The 12,610-nt window shown below is 43.1% G+C and overlaps 2 protein-coding genes across 2 annotated transcripts; both read left to right on the forward strand.

Annotated features, from left to right (window-relative positions):
* Nucleotides 1-333: 333 nt before the first annotated feature.
* hjv (hemojuvelin BMP co-receptor) lies at nt 334-6,705 on the forward strand. The gene is made up of 5 exons (XM_036538850.1): nt 334-464; nt 3,473-3,613; nt 3,869-4,050; nt 4,225-4,724; nt 5,046-6,705. Exons 3-5 carry the CDS (start codon nt 3,954-3,956, stop codon nt 5,658-5,660), a joined length of 1,212 nt encoding a protein of 403 aa, XP_036394743.1. The 5' UTR covers nt 334-464; nt 3,473-3,613; nt 3,869-3,953; the 3' UTR covers nt 5,661-6,705.
* A 1,559-nt stretch (nt 6,706-8,264) lies between these two features.
* On the forward strand, nt 8,265-12,287 carry txnipb (thioredoxin interacting protein b). Its single transcript, XM_036538851.1, has 6 exons — nt 8,265-8,768; nt 9,272-9,347; nt 9,453-9,600; nt 9,866-10,225; nt 10,395-10,700; nt 10,911-12,287. Exons 1-6 carry the CDS (start codon nt 8,513-8,515, stop codon nt 10,956-10,958), a joined length of 1,194 nt encoding a protein of 397 aa, XP_036394744.1. The 5' UTR covers nt 8,265-8,512; the 3' UTR covers nt 10,959-12,287.
* The last annotated feature ends 323 nt before the right edge of the window (nt 12,288-12,610 follow it).

Consider the following 12,610-nt stretch of genomic DNA (forward strand, 5'->3'; position numbering starts at 1 on the left):
CAATTAAGGGAACAGTTCAATGAAAAATAAATACCCATAAATTTTACATACTTACAGTATCCATAGAAATGATATCAAAGGACATATACAACCTCACCCCACCTGACCCCTGGCCCTAAAAATACTGCAGTGTCTATTTAAATTTAGATTAAGCTTATGCTGTGTCACTTTGCCTTTTGCAAAACAGTGCCTGAAGCAGAATGAGATGAATGATATGAAAAGTAGACTCGAGTTGTACTTCTTCTTTCACCATATGTTTGCACATCAGTTTCGGCAAACAAAAAAAGGAGAGAGTCCAAATTGCAAAACCTCTTTTTGATCGGGACTGTTTGTAAGGAAAGTGGTGGCACATGGTTCGTTCACTGTCTTACCGCCAAAAAGCCCTTATTTAATTTCCTGAAGAAATACTGATTAGCCTGCGGCAGGTCGCTGAAGCAGAGTGTCATGGAACAGACTGGAAAAAGGTATATTTCAGTTTACTTTGTTTTTGCTGTGCTAGATGACTCTAAACTTTTGCTGTATTCTACAGTGTCAGCAACATGGCTGTCACACATGATGTGGAAAGACAGGAGAAGTAAAAAAAAAAAAAAAAAAAAAAACATCCCACGTGAAAAACATGGGTGACCATTCGATCTCACCGCCATGGCACTTAGTCTTTAATTATAAGTGGCAAATTTAAGTACATATTTTAGTCATACACAGTATTTTTCATGAATTTCAATGACCACTGAACCGGTGATGATGTTCGGTGTAATGGTGCCATAGCAGTTAGATTGGATGCCCCCTTTTGTATGAAATGGTGATTTGATTTTTTTTTTTTTTTTGTTGAGGAAAACTAAATATATCAATTCTGGATCAAAATATCATATTTAGAATGCAATCAATGGATTGTGCGCAATGGACTCCAAGGCTTTCCATTACAGAAATTTCTTACAGTAAATGGCCACCATTTGATTCTTTTGTGAACAGATATTCTGTCGAGTATTCTTGTAAAGGTTTCTTTTTAAATGTTTTCTAGCTGAAAAATAGCCATAGGGAGAGTTTCACAAGCAAGTGGCATTTCACTGAACATGCCAACCATTTATTAATTAAGAATATCAGGTGTATAATTGCTGTGCATTGTTAATTTTGTAGAGGAGCAAACTATTATTTACCCGTAGGTATCATATACGTATCTACAGTAACAGATAAGTTAAGTAAATGAGGATGGAAATGTTCATCATCCCTTTCCAGAAGTAAGTATTTATTGTAGTAACCCAGCAACTGAGCTCTATTTCATATAAACTAATAAAAATGTCTCAAAACCCAGCTAGATCATTCACTGGCTAGCTAGTGAATCTAGTAGCACCATTTAGATAATATTAGGAGAAGGAATATTAGGATTTTTATATACTAATGCTAGTAGATAAACTTATAACAAGCTAAGCACTGCTTTCATTGTTGGTTTCATGAACTCAATGAAATTTGTTAATTTAAGTCTTCATTCTTCATGCAGCCATGCAAAGTCCAGCCAGTTGTGGATCTGTCTTATTAAAGTGATATTGCCCTAAAACCCATGGCACAGCCTTAATATTGACAGGGCTAGGGGGGTATAGGCCTACTGAAGAGAGGGAAGGTTGTTTAATTACATTATAGTTTCATTTTCTTATCACGATTTCTCGGGGTATATTGTTTCCTTATAATTTCCTATCATGAGCTCAATTTCGTGAAATACATATCGTATCATGAGTTGAATGTATAACGTATCGACTCATGTCAACTGGCCATCATCTTTACTTTGAACACCTATTTGCATGACAGTAGAACATCTCTCTCTCTCACTCTCTCTCTCTCTCTCTCTATCTGTCACTCCCTATCGCCTCCCTCCCTCACTTTCTTCCTCTTAACACTGGAATTGGTGTTGTACGTACTGCACAGATACAGTGAATTGTTCCTTTAGGAATTTGGGGGAGTGGGGGGGTTGCACTGTCTGATACATGATTTGAAAAGCATAGCGTCACTTTTATCAAAATGACACAAAGCCTCCCTTTCTGTCTATGCCTGCAGCAGGCTGTCACCTCTGCACATCTCTGTTGCTCATAAGGGAGGATGGCTAACTTATCTGTACCTCATGTGACAGGGTATTATGGATGTATGTGTGATATTTCGGGGGAGTAAATGATTTTTACTTCCCTGTATTTCTGCACTGTTTTCATCAAGTGCACTCTATCTTGACATCTTCTAGTCTACAGTCTCTATTCAGCTAGGTTTTTCCGTGTGGGGTGGTCTTTAATAGAGACGTTCAGAGGATGCATTTACATTACTTTTGAACTGTTTGTATCTGTATTCCCTTAGTTATATGTCAAACTGGAGGTGGGTGTGATTAAAACTAGAACTATTCCACAAAACCAGAAGCTGTCTGAACAAGGAATTTAGAGGATTCAGTGCAAGTCTGCGTTAAACAACTACATACTGTGTGGGCTATTTTACCTAAAAGTGGATATTAATGACTGCAAAACTGCCATACAGTTTTTTCAAATGGGAGAGTGAGATGGATGTTTGAAGTTCAATAGATTGCTTACTGATAACTGTATTCATCCTTATTCTTTCTGAGGAAATGTATTTTTTCTTATTTTAAATAAACTACTGCCTTCTCCATAGAGGATCTTTATCTAGCCAAATGTTACAGTGATTGAGATGATTCAGTGGTGCATTTCTCCAGCTGTGTGTTGACAAGATAACATTCTGCCAAATGAATGCAAGCTTTCATAACATTCATGAGGATTTCTTCTTGCCAAATTTTACCTTTGCTCTCAAAAAAGGTTTCTGTCAGACTCACTGCCTTCAACAGCAGAACACCGTGCTCTCCTGTTTAAGCAAAATCAGAAACAGCAAAGATGACTGTTCTAGGACTGTTCTATGAGGTCTCATAACATGAGCCACCTACGCAAGTCACCTCACCCTATAGCCGAACATACTTGGATTCCTCAAGCAGCAGCGTGGGCAGTGTTTTGAACCTGGGATCCACAAGAGTGGCCTTCATGTAGGAATTATGTACATCAAAGGCAGACACAAAGTGTCAATTCAGCAGATGTCTCCACACAAGCTTCAAGGCAAAACTTGCACTGCCCCCACTGCTTACTGCAAAGCCTGTACACAGGGGATCTATGAGGACAGTGATGAGTCCTCACACACAGTATGGGCAGCATCTGCAAAACACTTACATGACCTGGCATGTTGCGATGTGTGAAGCAGACCCAATGAGCCAGCCTTTTCTGTATAAAGGATTTTTACTTCTGTGACTCAATGGGTGATACCAGGAGCTTTTCTGCTTTTTTTTCTTGTATTCATTGTTTTAATGATGTCATAAATGTTTATGCAACAGCTTATCATGACATATTGAAAAAAAACCATCAAAAGCCTTTTTGAAGTCTATAAAACAGGAAATATCTCTTGTCTCTCCCCTAATACTGTTTCCCCATCCCTCTCTCAGGTGTAAATATCTTTGCATTGTCTCAGTAAAGACAGACCAGAAGACAGAAATGATGCCAGAATCCTGTTGATGGGACCTAAAAGTGTTTATTATAGTCTTGGACCAAACTACCAAACGCATAATCAGAATCTTGAATTGAAGGTATGGCAACCACCATATGACTGAAATGTCAAAATTGTTTAACCAGACTTGGAAATCTGCTTACAGTTTGTATGAGATGCTTGAAATTTTACATCAAATAAAATAATAAGATTTGCAGGTGGTTATTGAAGTAATTGATTGTTTTATTTGACCCAGCTGATGATATTTGAATACAAATACATTTGTTACTGTGTGACAATTGTACAGCAAGTTGGGAAAAGTTTTATCTTGTTTTTGTCTCCCCCCTGTGGACAGAGTGCTAAATTCATCTCAGTGTCAGATTGGCAGCCTGAGTGCTGAGAGCTATCGGCCTGCTCAGGCTGTATCTGTATGGAAGGGAATGGGGAAACTGGCTGCCTGCAATAATTACACGCTACTGGCATGGAAAAGGAGCACTGTCATCGTGTTGCTGGTTGTACAGCTGTGCTGCTCACAAGGTAAATTCACAAATACCAGGGCTGTAAGTGGAATAAGACTACAAGTAGAAACACTGATAAAGAATAACCTAACACAAAAAATGCACCTCTTCGCCTCTTCCTTTAACTCGTTACTACTCTGTCTTTGTTTTTTTGTTCTTTCTGTCTGTCTTTCTGTTTGTCCCTCATTGCTAGTATGGGCCCAGTGTCGGATTCTGAGGTGCAACTCAGAGTTTGTAGCCGCCACCTTGGATCTAGGGGGTAATGGGGGCCGGGAGGGGGGCAACGCCGGGTACTGCAGTGCCCTACGCTCCTACGCCCTGTGTACCCGGCGGACAGCGCGAGCCTGTCGGGGAGACCTGGCCTACCACTCGGCCGTGCAGGGCATCGAGGACCTTCTCATCCAGCACCGCTGCCCAAAGACAGGCCCCACCGCCCAGCCTCGGCCCCCACCACAGGCTCCGCTCTCCGGGGACGCCTGCTGCTACGAGAGGGCTTACCAGCAGCGGGAAGGCCGCGCCCCCGAGTACATCCACTGCGGGGTGTTCGGTGACCCCCATGTTCGCACCTTCCGGGATGAGTTCCAGACCTGTGCGGTGCAAGGCGCCTGGCCACTGATCGACAATGAGTACCTTTACGTGCAGGCCACCAGCGCACCAATGAGAGGGGGGGTATATGCCACAGCCCTTACTAAGGTAGGTGACACATATGGGACCTCCTTGTGAAAAAACTGTATTGTCTGCACATTTTTTTAATACTTAATTATATCATGTAAGAATATTATAACCACGTTCATTTTGTCCCTTGAAGAATTTCTTAGTTTATATGTGAATCTCACTAAAAGCATATTGTAGTTTCTGTACGTTCAGCACTGAATTGTGAACAAAATGTGTTCTCACTTCTTGTGTATATTTGGCAAAAAAATGCTGCAGGTGTCTATGTTTTGGAGTTTGGCTCTGGGAGACAGTGTAATAACATTGTAATATGGGTGTTCTGCATCCCTCTCCTCCCACCAGATCACCATCATCTTTAAGAACTGGCGTGAGTGCATTGAGCAGCAGATCTACCAGGCGGAGCTGGATGATGTGCCTCCCGCCTTTGTGGACGGCTCTGTGACTGGCGGGGAGCGGCGGGGACACCACAGCCTGCAGGTGCGCACCCAGGCCCCCGGGCGACACGCTGAGATCTGGGCCGCTCACATCGGGACGACTCTGGTGGTACGCCAGAGCGGGCGCTCCCTGGGCCTGTCGGTCCGCGCCCCCCGGGCCATCGTGGACACCTACACCCCCGAGCAGGACCTGCAGCTTTGCGTGTGGGGCTGCCCTGCATCCCAGCAGCTGGCCCGCCCCGCGGCCCAGCCCTCCACCAGCGCCCACGCCCACTGCTCCACCCTCCTGCCCGTACAGGACGTCTACTTCCAGGCCTGCGTGTTCGACCTCCTGGCCACCGGGGATGTTAACTCGAGCGCCGCCGCCATTGCAGCCTTGGAGGATGCTCGCAGCATGCTCGCTGACACAGACAAGGTGCACTTAGTGCCCGCCGGGACGGCCGAACACTCCCCGAGCCTGCTTGCGGTTCTCGCTCTGGCTGTTTTCGCAGAGCGCCTGTTGAATATGCTGGTTGAGCAATAACCTCACACCACATGGGCTTCACTCCAGGAGAATCAATCCCTCTCTGCCATGTCATAGGTCCATTCCTCAATTATTTGTTTATGGCTGTTGGCCCCTGATTTCTCTGTGAAGCCATTGGCAGCTGAGGAAATCCGGCCTTCTTGGAATGGCCAGGCTAGGGAAGCATGGTCTGTGTCCCTTTGGAATGATGATAATTATGAGCTTGGAGTGGCCCCAGCTGGAAACACTGTGAAGACACCAGTGTACTCTGGCTCGGTTCTGTGTCAGTGTAATGAGCTGAAATATAGGAGGATAGATAGCATTTGCAAAGAACAGCTGAAAGGTTTGGAATAGAAAACATCTGTTTAGTTGGAAGCTGTGTAGTATCATACAGCTGCTCATTTCCTTTCAGGGCAAGGAGATAAAGTCAGCACCCACTCCTGCTAAATTAAATTTGTTTGTTTTTTTTACCCCCCAGGTCATTCACTTTTTTGTACGGAGCTATAGTTCTCACTGTAATCACTGCAGTGTCTCTGAACAACAGAGTAATTAATATATTATAAAGGATAAACTTTGTACTTTCATTACAAGGGAAAAATGTGCCAAATAGCAGGAGTTTCATATGCTGTACATGCATGTGTGTATTTTCACTGAACGAACTTCCGCATGTTGCTCATGTGCTTGTGAATGTTTGAAGACTTCACTCATGGAGACCTCTGTGTGAATTGCGAATGTAGATGTACAGAAGATGTACAGAAGAACGACCAGTGCCCTCCCTTTTGGAACTGGAGCTGGGATTTGCTACGATCGTCTGTTGTGTATTTGAGCATATGGCTGCAGCCACGGTCAGAATGCCGATTCGCTTATAAGGTGTACTTTGATGGATACTGTCAAGTTGAATTTCAAAAACTAAAATATTTCAAAGCTGTCAGCAGCCAATGGAGATGCACAAACATAAGAAACAGTAATAGATGTAACAAACTTTCAGCTTTCAAAGCATTTCAGCTTTGCATGTCCACCCATTTTCTAGGGCTGACTTGAGGAATAAAATGACAAATCATGTGAGGAGGGAATGAATGTACTATTGTATACATGCAAAATGTTTTTTTTTTTACTTTTTTTGTGGGGGGGGGGGGGGGGGGGGGGGGGGTGTGGTGATCATTCATTGTTCAGATTCAGTGGTGTTTTACTGGGATCCTTCAACAGTGTATAATGCAGTATGTTTTGGATAAGGATAACAAATGGTGAAAATTATTTAAATTGTATTTATACAGATGTAATATATACTGCTATGAGTGTCAATAAAAGGGGTGATACATCCCAAGCTTTAAAAAGTGTGCTCCACTGTCTTTCAGTGTTTCAGAGTAACATGCTACTTTTATTTTAAAAGATGTGTCAAATTTTATGTCAGCATTGCACTTTTGAGGATGATCATCTGTTGGACCAACCATCGAATTTCAATACTTGGCCAGTCACTTAACTGTGACATGGCCAGTAGATGGCAGTCTGACATAAACAAAAACAAAGAAAAAAGGTCCCCCTCAATAGGATGCTTACACAGGCTTTGGCCAGAATAGATAAGACAGGTACAAATCTTAAAACGTAACATTTTTCTGAGTTATCTATACAGTAAAAGAGAAACGCATGTACACAACATACCCTACACATTGAAATATGTTTAGTACGTAAGGCAAACACTAGGGTGTGCCTACTTCAAATTTATATTTCCCCTTCTTGTTGGACTTTGTGTGCATTGTACATGAGGATAAATGAGGTGCAGGTGAAGAGACATTTTGAAATATATTTAAGCAACTGTGTAAAAAGTAGGATTTTCCTTGTGAGTTTTTTTTTTTTCCCTGTCGAACTCTACAGTCTAGTTGTCTAGCTGTCAGACCCTTGTCAGCTTTGGTTGTGCTTTAGCTATGAGATTTATATTGATTAATACTACAGTATATTCAGTGTTTAAGGACCCTCAAGGTATCCATAACAGTGAGTGTGCATTTTAACCAGGAATACAAACATTTTTGTCTTTGGTAAGGTTTTAAATCGAAAATGAAAATGATTGCATCAAACTGTTTGAATTCCGTTTGTCTTGCATGAGAAATGCTTTGTTTCTGATTATGTGTTGAAAGGAGTGAAATTCTGAAGCCTTGGGCGCAATGAGTGAAGAACCCAAGTCAGGATGTCCATATTGCGAGACACGGCAATTTCTTCAAAACAATTATACCCGGGTACATTTAGCCACTCCCCGGAGTTAAATGTAGAAAGATATGTAAAACTGTGTTAAGTGAGGAATAGTCGCCACCGCACGTGTATGCCATCATGGGTTTCCCAGAAAACGTCGTGCGGTGATTGGACGGCCCTGCAGCGCCGGGCTTGCCCCCGCGGCATGCTTTGTAAATTCCCCACCGCCCCCCCGCCGCCACACCTCCGCTATATTTCAATGACATCCGCAGGTTGTTTTCAACCACGAGGTGTCCACGCGTCGTTCGCGAGCGGCGATTGGCTAAGAGCGACACAAACAACGAAAATTGGCCAATGGGAGGGTTGTGCATGCGGCATGCCACGCTGCGCACTCGACTTATACGTGCACAGCTGAAACGGATCAACAAACTGCTGGGACAAGACGAGGCATATAAAACCGATGTGGACGTCTCCACTGTTTACAGTTTCTAAAGTTACCTTACTGAATAGGTGGTGAACAGTGCTACACAGCGAAGCAAACATTAGCTGACGCTGAATGCTTTACAATAGCTGAAGCTTTATAACAGAATTAATACATTTTGCCCACTCACAGCTGGAAACAAACCTTTACGTGCAGTTCAGTTTTTTTGTGTATTTTTCCGAATTGCAGATCAAACCAAAAAGCAAATATGGTTGCTATGACAAAGAAAGTGAAGACCTTTGAGGTCACATTCAGCGATCCAACCAAGAATTACTATTCTAGCGGGGATAAAGTAGCCGGGAGAATCGTGGTGGAAGTGTCCGAGCTGACCAAGGTTTCGGCTATGAAAATTATTGGAGCTGGATGCGCAAAAGTGGAATACGCCAAAGGCAAACAGCGTTGCCGTGAAGAGATCGAATACCTGAAATACGAAGAAATCGTTCACCTGGACGACCAGCCAATAGGTAAGATGATTAGCAGTATCCTATAGCACTGCTTGTCGAATGTGCACATGTTTAGTAAACTGATTATAACGGCAGCTTGATTTTTGACGGAATATTAATGGCGAATGGCCAGAGCAATAGAGAAGGTATAGTTGTAATGCAGATAGCTGCCTGGCTAGAAACGTCTCTGCTTACCTGATGAAAGATTCTAGTTAGCTCGCAAACGTTATACATTCAGATTCAGCTGGGGGGAGGGGGGGTATCGTCTCCATAGAAGGCGCTGTATCATAGCTATAAAGGAAAGTGGGGTCGCCCTGGCGCGTTGTACTGCCAGTCTGGCCAGAATGGATACAATTACACCGGTGTCTGTAGAAATGTCAGCCATGCCGAGAGTACTGCAACACTGTACTTGGCATAGTTTTCAGCATAACTGGGCCAAATCTTACATGATAGAGGATACAAAAGTGCAACCCAGAACGAGAAATATAAGTAAACCTTGCCTTTCCCTCTCTTTCATTGGACAGATGTGGATGGAACTGTTACCCTCAGACCAGGCAAAAGATATGAATATATTTTTGGATTTGAGCTTCCTCAGCATGGGTAGGTGTTTTTGGTTGTTGACCCATTATTTTGATGCAGTCGAAACCCATTAACCCAACACTGGGCATTTGTGTCTAAGATGGTCTTTTCCCCTTGGTCTCACAGGCAGCTGGTGTCTTCTTACAAGGGTAAATTCGGTTATGTACAATACTACGTGAAAGCAGTCATGGAGAGGCCCTCCCAGCCAGCCCTGGAATGCAAGAAGAATTTTGAGGTGGAAGAACCCTTGGATGTGAACACCACAGACCTCATGGTGAGACATTATTGAAATGACAAAATTGGACAAAATTCCTAAGTGGGATTATATGATTGGGATTATATGATTATAATGCTTTTGATTCTCAAGACACCTGTGTCACATTGGTTTTCCTAGTAAAACACCTGAATATATCAAGGGTTTCATTGAACAGTATGATCCCAAGTCAAGCTTTTAAGATGATCTAGTCATCATTTTTGCAAATATTTGGCGTGGACAATGCTACGCTCATATGTGACGCTGTCTTGTGTTTTGTTTTTAGGCACCTGTCGGTGGGACAAAGGAGAAGAAGGTGACCTGCATGTTCATTCCTGATGGCCAGGTTTCTCTGACTGCCAAGATCGACCGCAAAGGCTTCTGTGAGGGTGAGGAGATCTGCATCAATGCCAAGTTTGAGAACACATGCTCCCGCATTGTGGTGCCCAAGGCTGCCATCGTCGCCAAGCACACCTACCAGGCCAATGGCCGCACCAAAGTCTTCCGCCAGAAGCTCACCTCCGTCCGGGGCAATCACATCATCTCGGGCATGTGTGATGCCTGGCAGGGAAAGACCATGCGTGTGCCCAAGATCAAACCCTCCATCCTGGGCTGCAACATTATCCGTGTGGAGTACGCTCTCATGGTGAGCACCTGGAGATTACATTTATCCTTCTTCCTTATTATCACCACAACTGCATGCTCACTACAGGTAGATAAGAGGCTTAGCCTTGCCTGGAGACTCATGTAGGACAACAGTTACCGCACTGCCGAATGCATGGTCTCTGACACGCCTTTTCCTCTTTGTCCACCAGATCTATGTCCACATCCCTGGCAGTGACAAGCTGATCCTGGAGCTGCCGCTAGTTATCGGGACCATCCCCTACAATGGATTCGGCAGTCGCACCAACAGCATGAGCAGCCAGGAGGGCAGCACGGCTTCCAACAGCTGGGTGTCCCTCGGCATGCCCTCCGCCCCGCCCAGTTACAGCGACATCTCCCGCGACTACAGGCTGGACTCCCCCATGACTCCCCTGCTGGACGACTACGATGGCAGTGACAGCCCCATCTTCATGCACGCTCCGGAGTTCCAGTACCCACCTCCACCTGCTTACACTGAGGTACGTGCTCATATAGTCAAGCTCTGTCACTGCTAAACGGTCAGATTCTCATCAGAAGCTGCAAGCGTCTGCTAACTAAGCAGGTGCTTAAACACTTAAGGCATCAGGCTGGTTTACAGTGGGAGTTTCCATGTCATCCAGTTCTCTTCGGGAAGTGTGACTCCTGCGTCTTAACTAACATAGGTTTTGGTTTGTTCCTGTTTCCCTCAGGTTGACGAGGACTACAATGGCAATGCCCAAATGCTGCAGGTCTGCTGAACTGTTGCAGGTCCTCAGAACTTTGACCTATCCTATGGGGACACATCTCTGTGAAAGGGCAGAAAGAAAAGGGGACTGCCAGCAAGTAAGAGTTGAGAGCAGCACTGGATGGACTGGAAGAGTGGGATCTCTCCGTGTGAGAACTTGCCTCTAGGTGGAAGAGGAGGCAGAAGAGATTAAGAAGCAAAAATGAATGGAAAGCTTCTAGCCTTCACTGTTAGCCATGGTTTGTCTTGTGCTGCATATGGAGCCAAACTTTAAAGCACTTATCCTTTTTATTACCTGGCTCCTAAAAGAACTTCTGTGGTGTGCTGTACCTTAAATTGTGAAAGGGCTGCTCTTTAGAAGGTGCTTGCTATTCAGGGCCACCTCAGTATTTCATTTGTCTTTACCCTTTAAACTGAAGATTTGATAGGATTTTTGTTTTTAGGAAAGGCAACCATGTAGGCACTCTTATTTTGAAAGGGGAACTGTAACCTGGTGGCCTTCTGAAAACCCCAAAGTTATCTTGGTTCTCTCGCTATCAACACACTACTAACTTGGTCCGTCCATCCATTTTCAAAGCTTTAGTCATTCCATATGAATCCTGTATTTTGGCATTAATGAAGATTTGAGTAGGAGCCGTATTATGTCTTGGAATACAGGCAGAAAGATATTTTTCATTTTATACATGGAAATTTGTACATAACTATTCAGTTTGGTTGGATCTAATACTTTACAGACTGCATGTGAATGTTCCTGTATTTAGGAACTGTCATGCTGCATCATTGGAAATGCTGCATCATTTGCTGTGTACCAGTATTTTCAGATTGTTGTTTGTTTTTGTATGATTTTGCACTTAAGGATGCATATTGATGCTGCCTATCGAAAAGAATAGATATTCTTGTACCTCTAGTCTTCCAGATCTGAAAATTTCAGGGAAAATGTAATGTTACGGATTCCTGGTATGTTGGAGCATGTGTCAGGGTTCAAATACCCATTACACTCGCTAATAACCTCATTGCAAGATCTACAAGCCTTCATTTTATTTCAGGGCAAACCAGTTGTACAATAAATAGAGCGAGCCAAATAATTTTGACACTGCAAGTGCCAAATAAGGCTAAAAGCCTCATGCCTGACACATGCTTTTTGATATTATTAGTCCTTATAACGTATGGCCTTTCTCCTAGAAGGTATTTCCTTCTTTCTTCAAATTGGGTTAAATTGAACACAGTCCTGTGCAAATGTGTTTTGTATTTATTGAAAATGATGTGTGTGTGTGTACTTTTTTATGAAACCCTATGGGTTAGTTTTCTATACAAGACAAATAAAATGACGTTATGAACATGATTTTTTTCTCTTCCTTTGTGACTTCTTCCATTCTGTTTTCTTTCATCACATAAATAACCACATTCTATAGTATCAGATAAGAAGTTATAAATAATTTTGCAATCATTTTGCAAGTGTATTGGAACCATATTTCGGTCCATTTTCTTTCTTTGTTACTCTGAAAATAAGCACATTTATAGGTAATTGTCCATAGACGGGAATAAAATGCTTTTCGCTGCTCTTTGTCCCGTGTAAAAATATCAAAATATTCTCAAAGCATGATTGCTCATGAATGCTGAACAAGTACAACAATTTCAGCGGATGTGTTCAGATCGCATTTTGTT

This window comes from Megalops cyprinoides, chromosome 10 (assembly GCF_013368585.1).
Source record: "Megalops cyprinoides isolate fMegCyp1 chromosome 10, fMegCyp1.pri, whole genome shotgun sequence".
NCBI classification, from domain to species: domain Eukaryota; kingdom Metazoa; phylum Chordata; class Actinopteri; order Elopiformes; family Megalopidae; genus Megalops; species Megalops cyprinoides.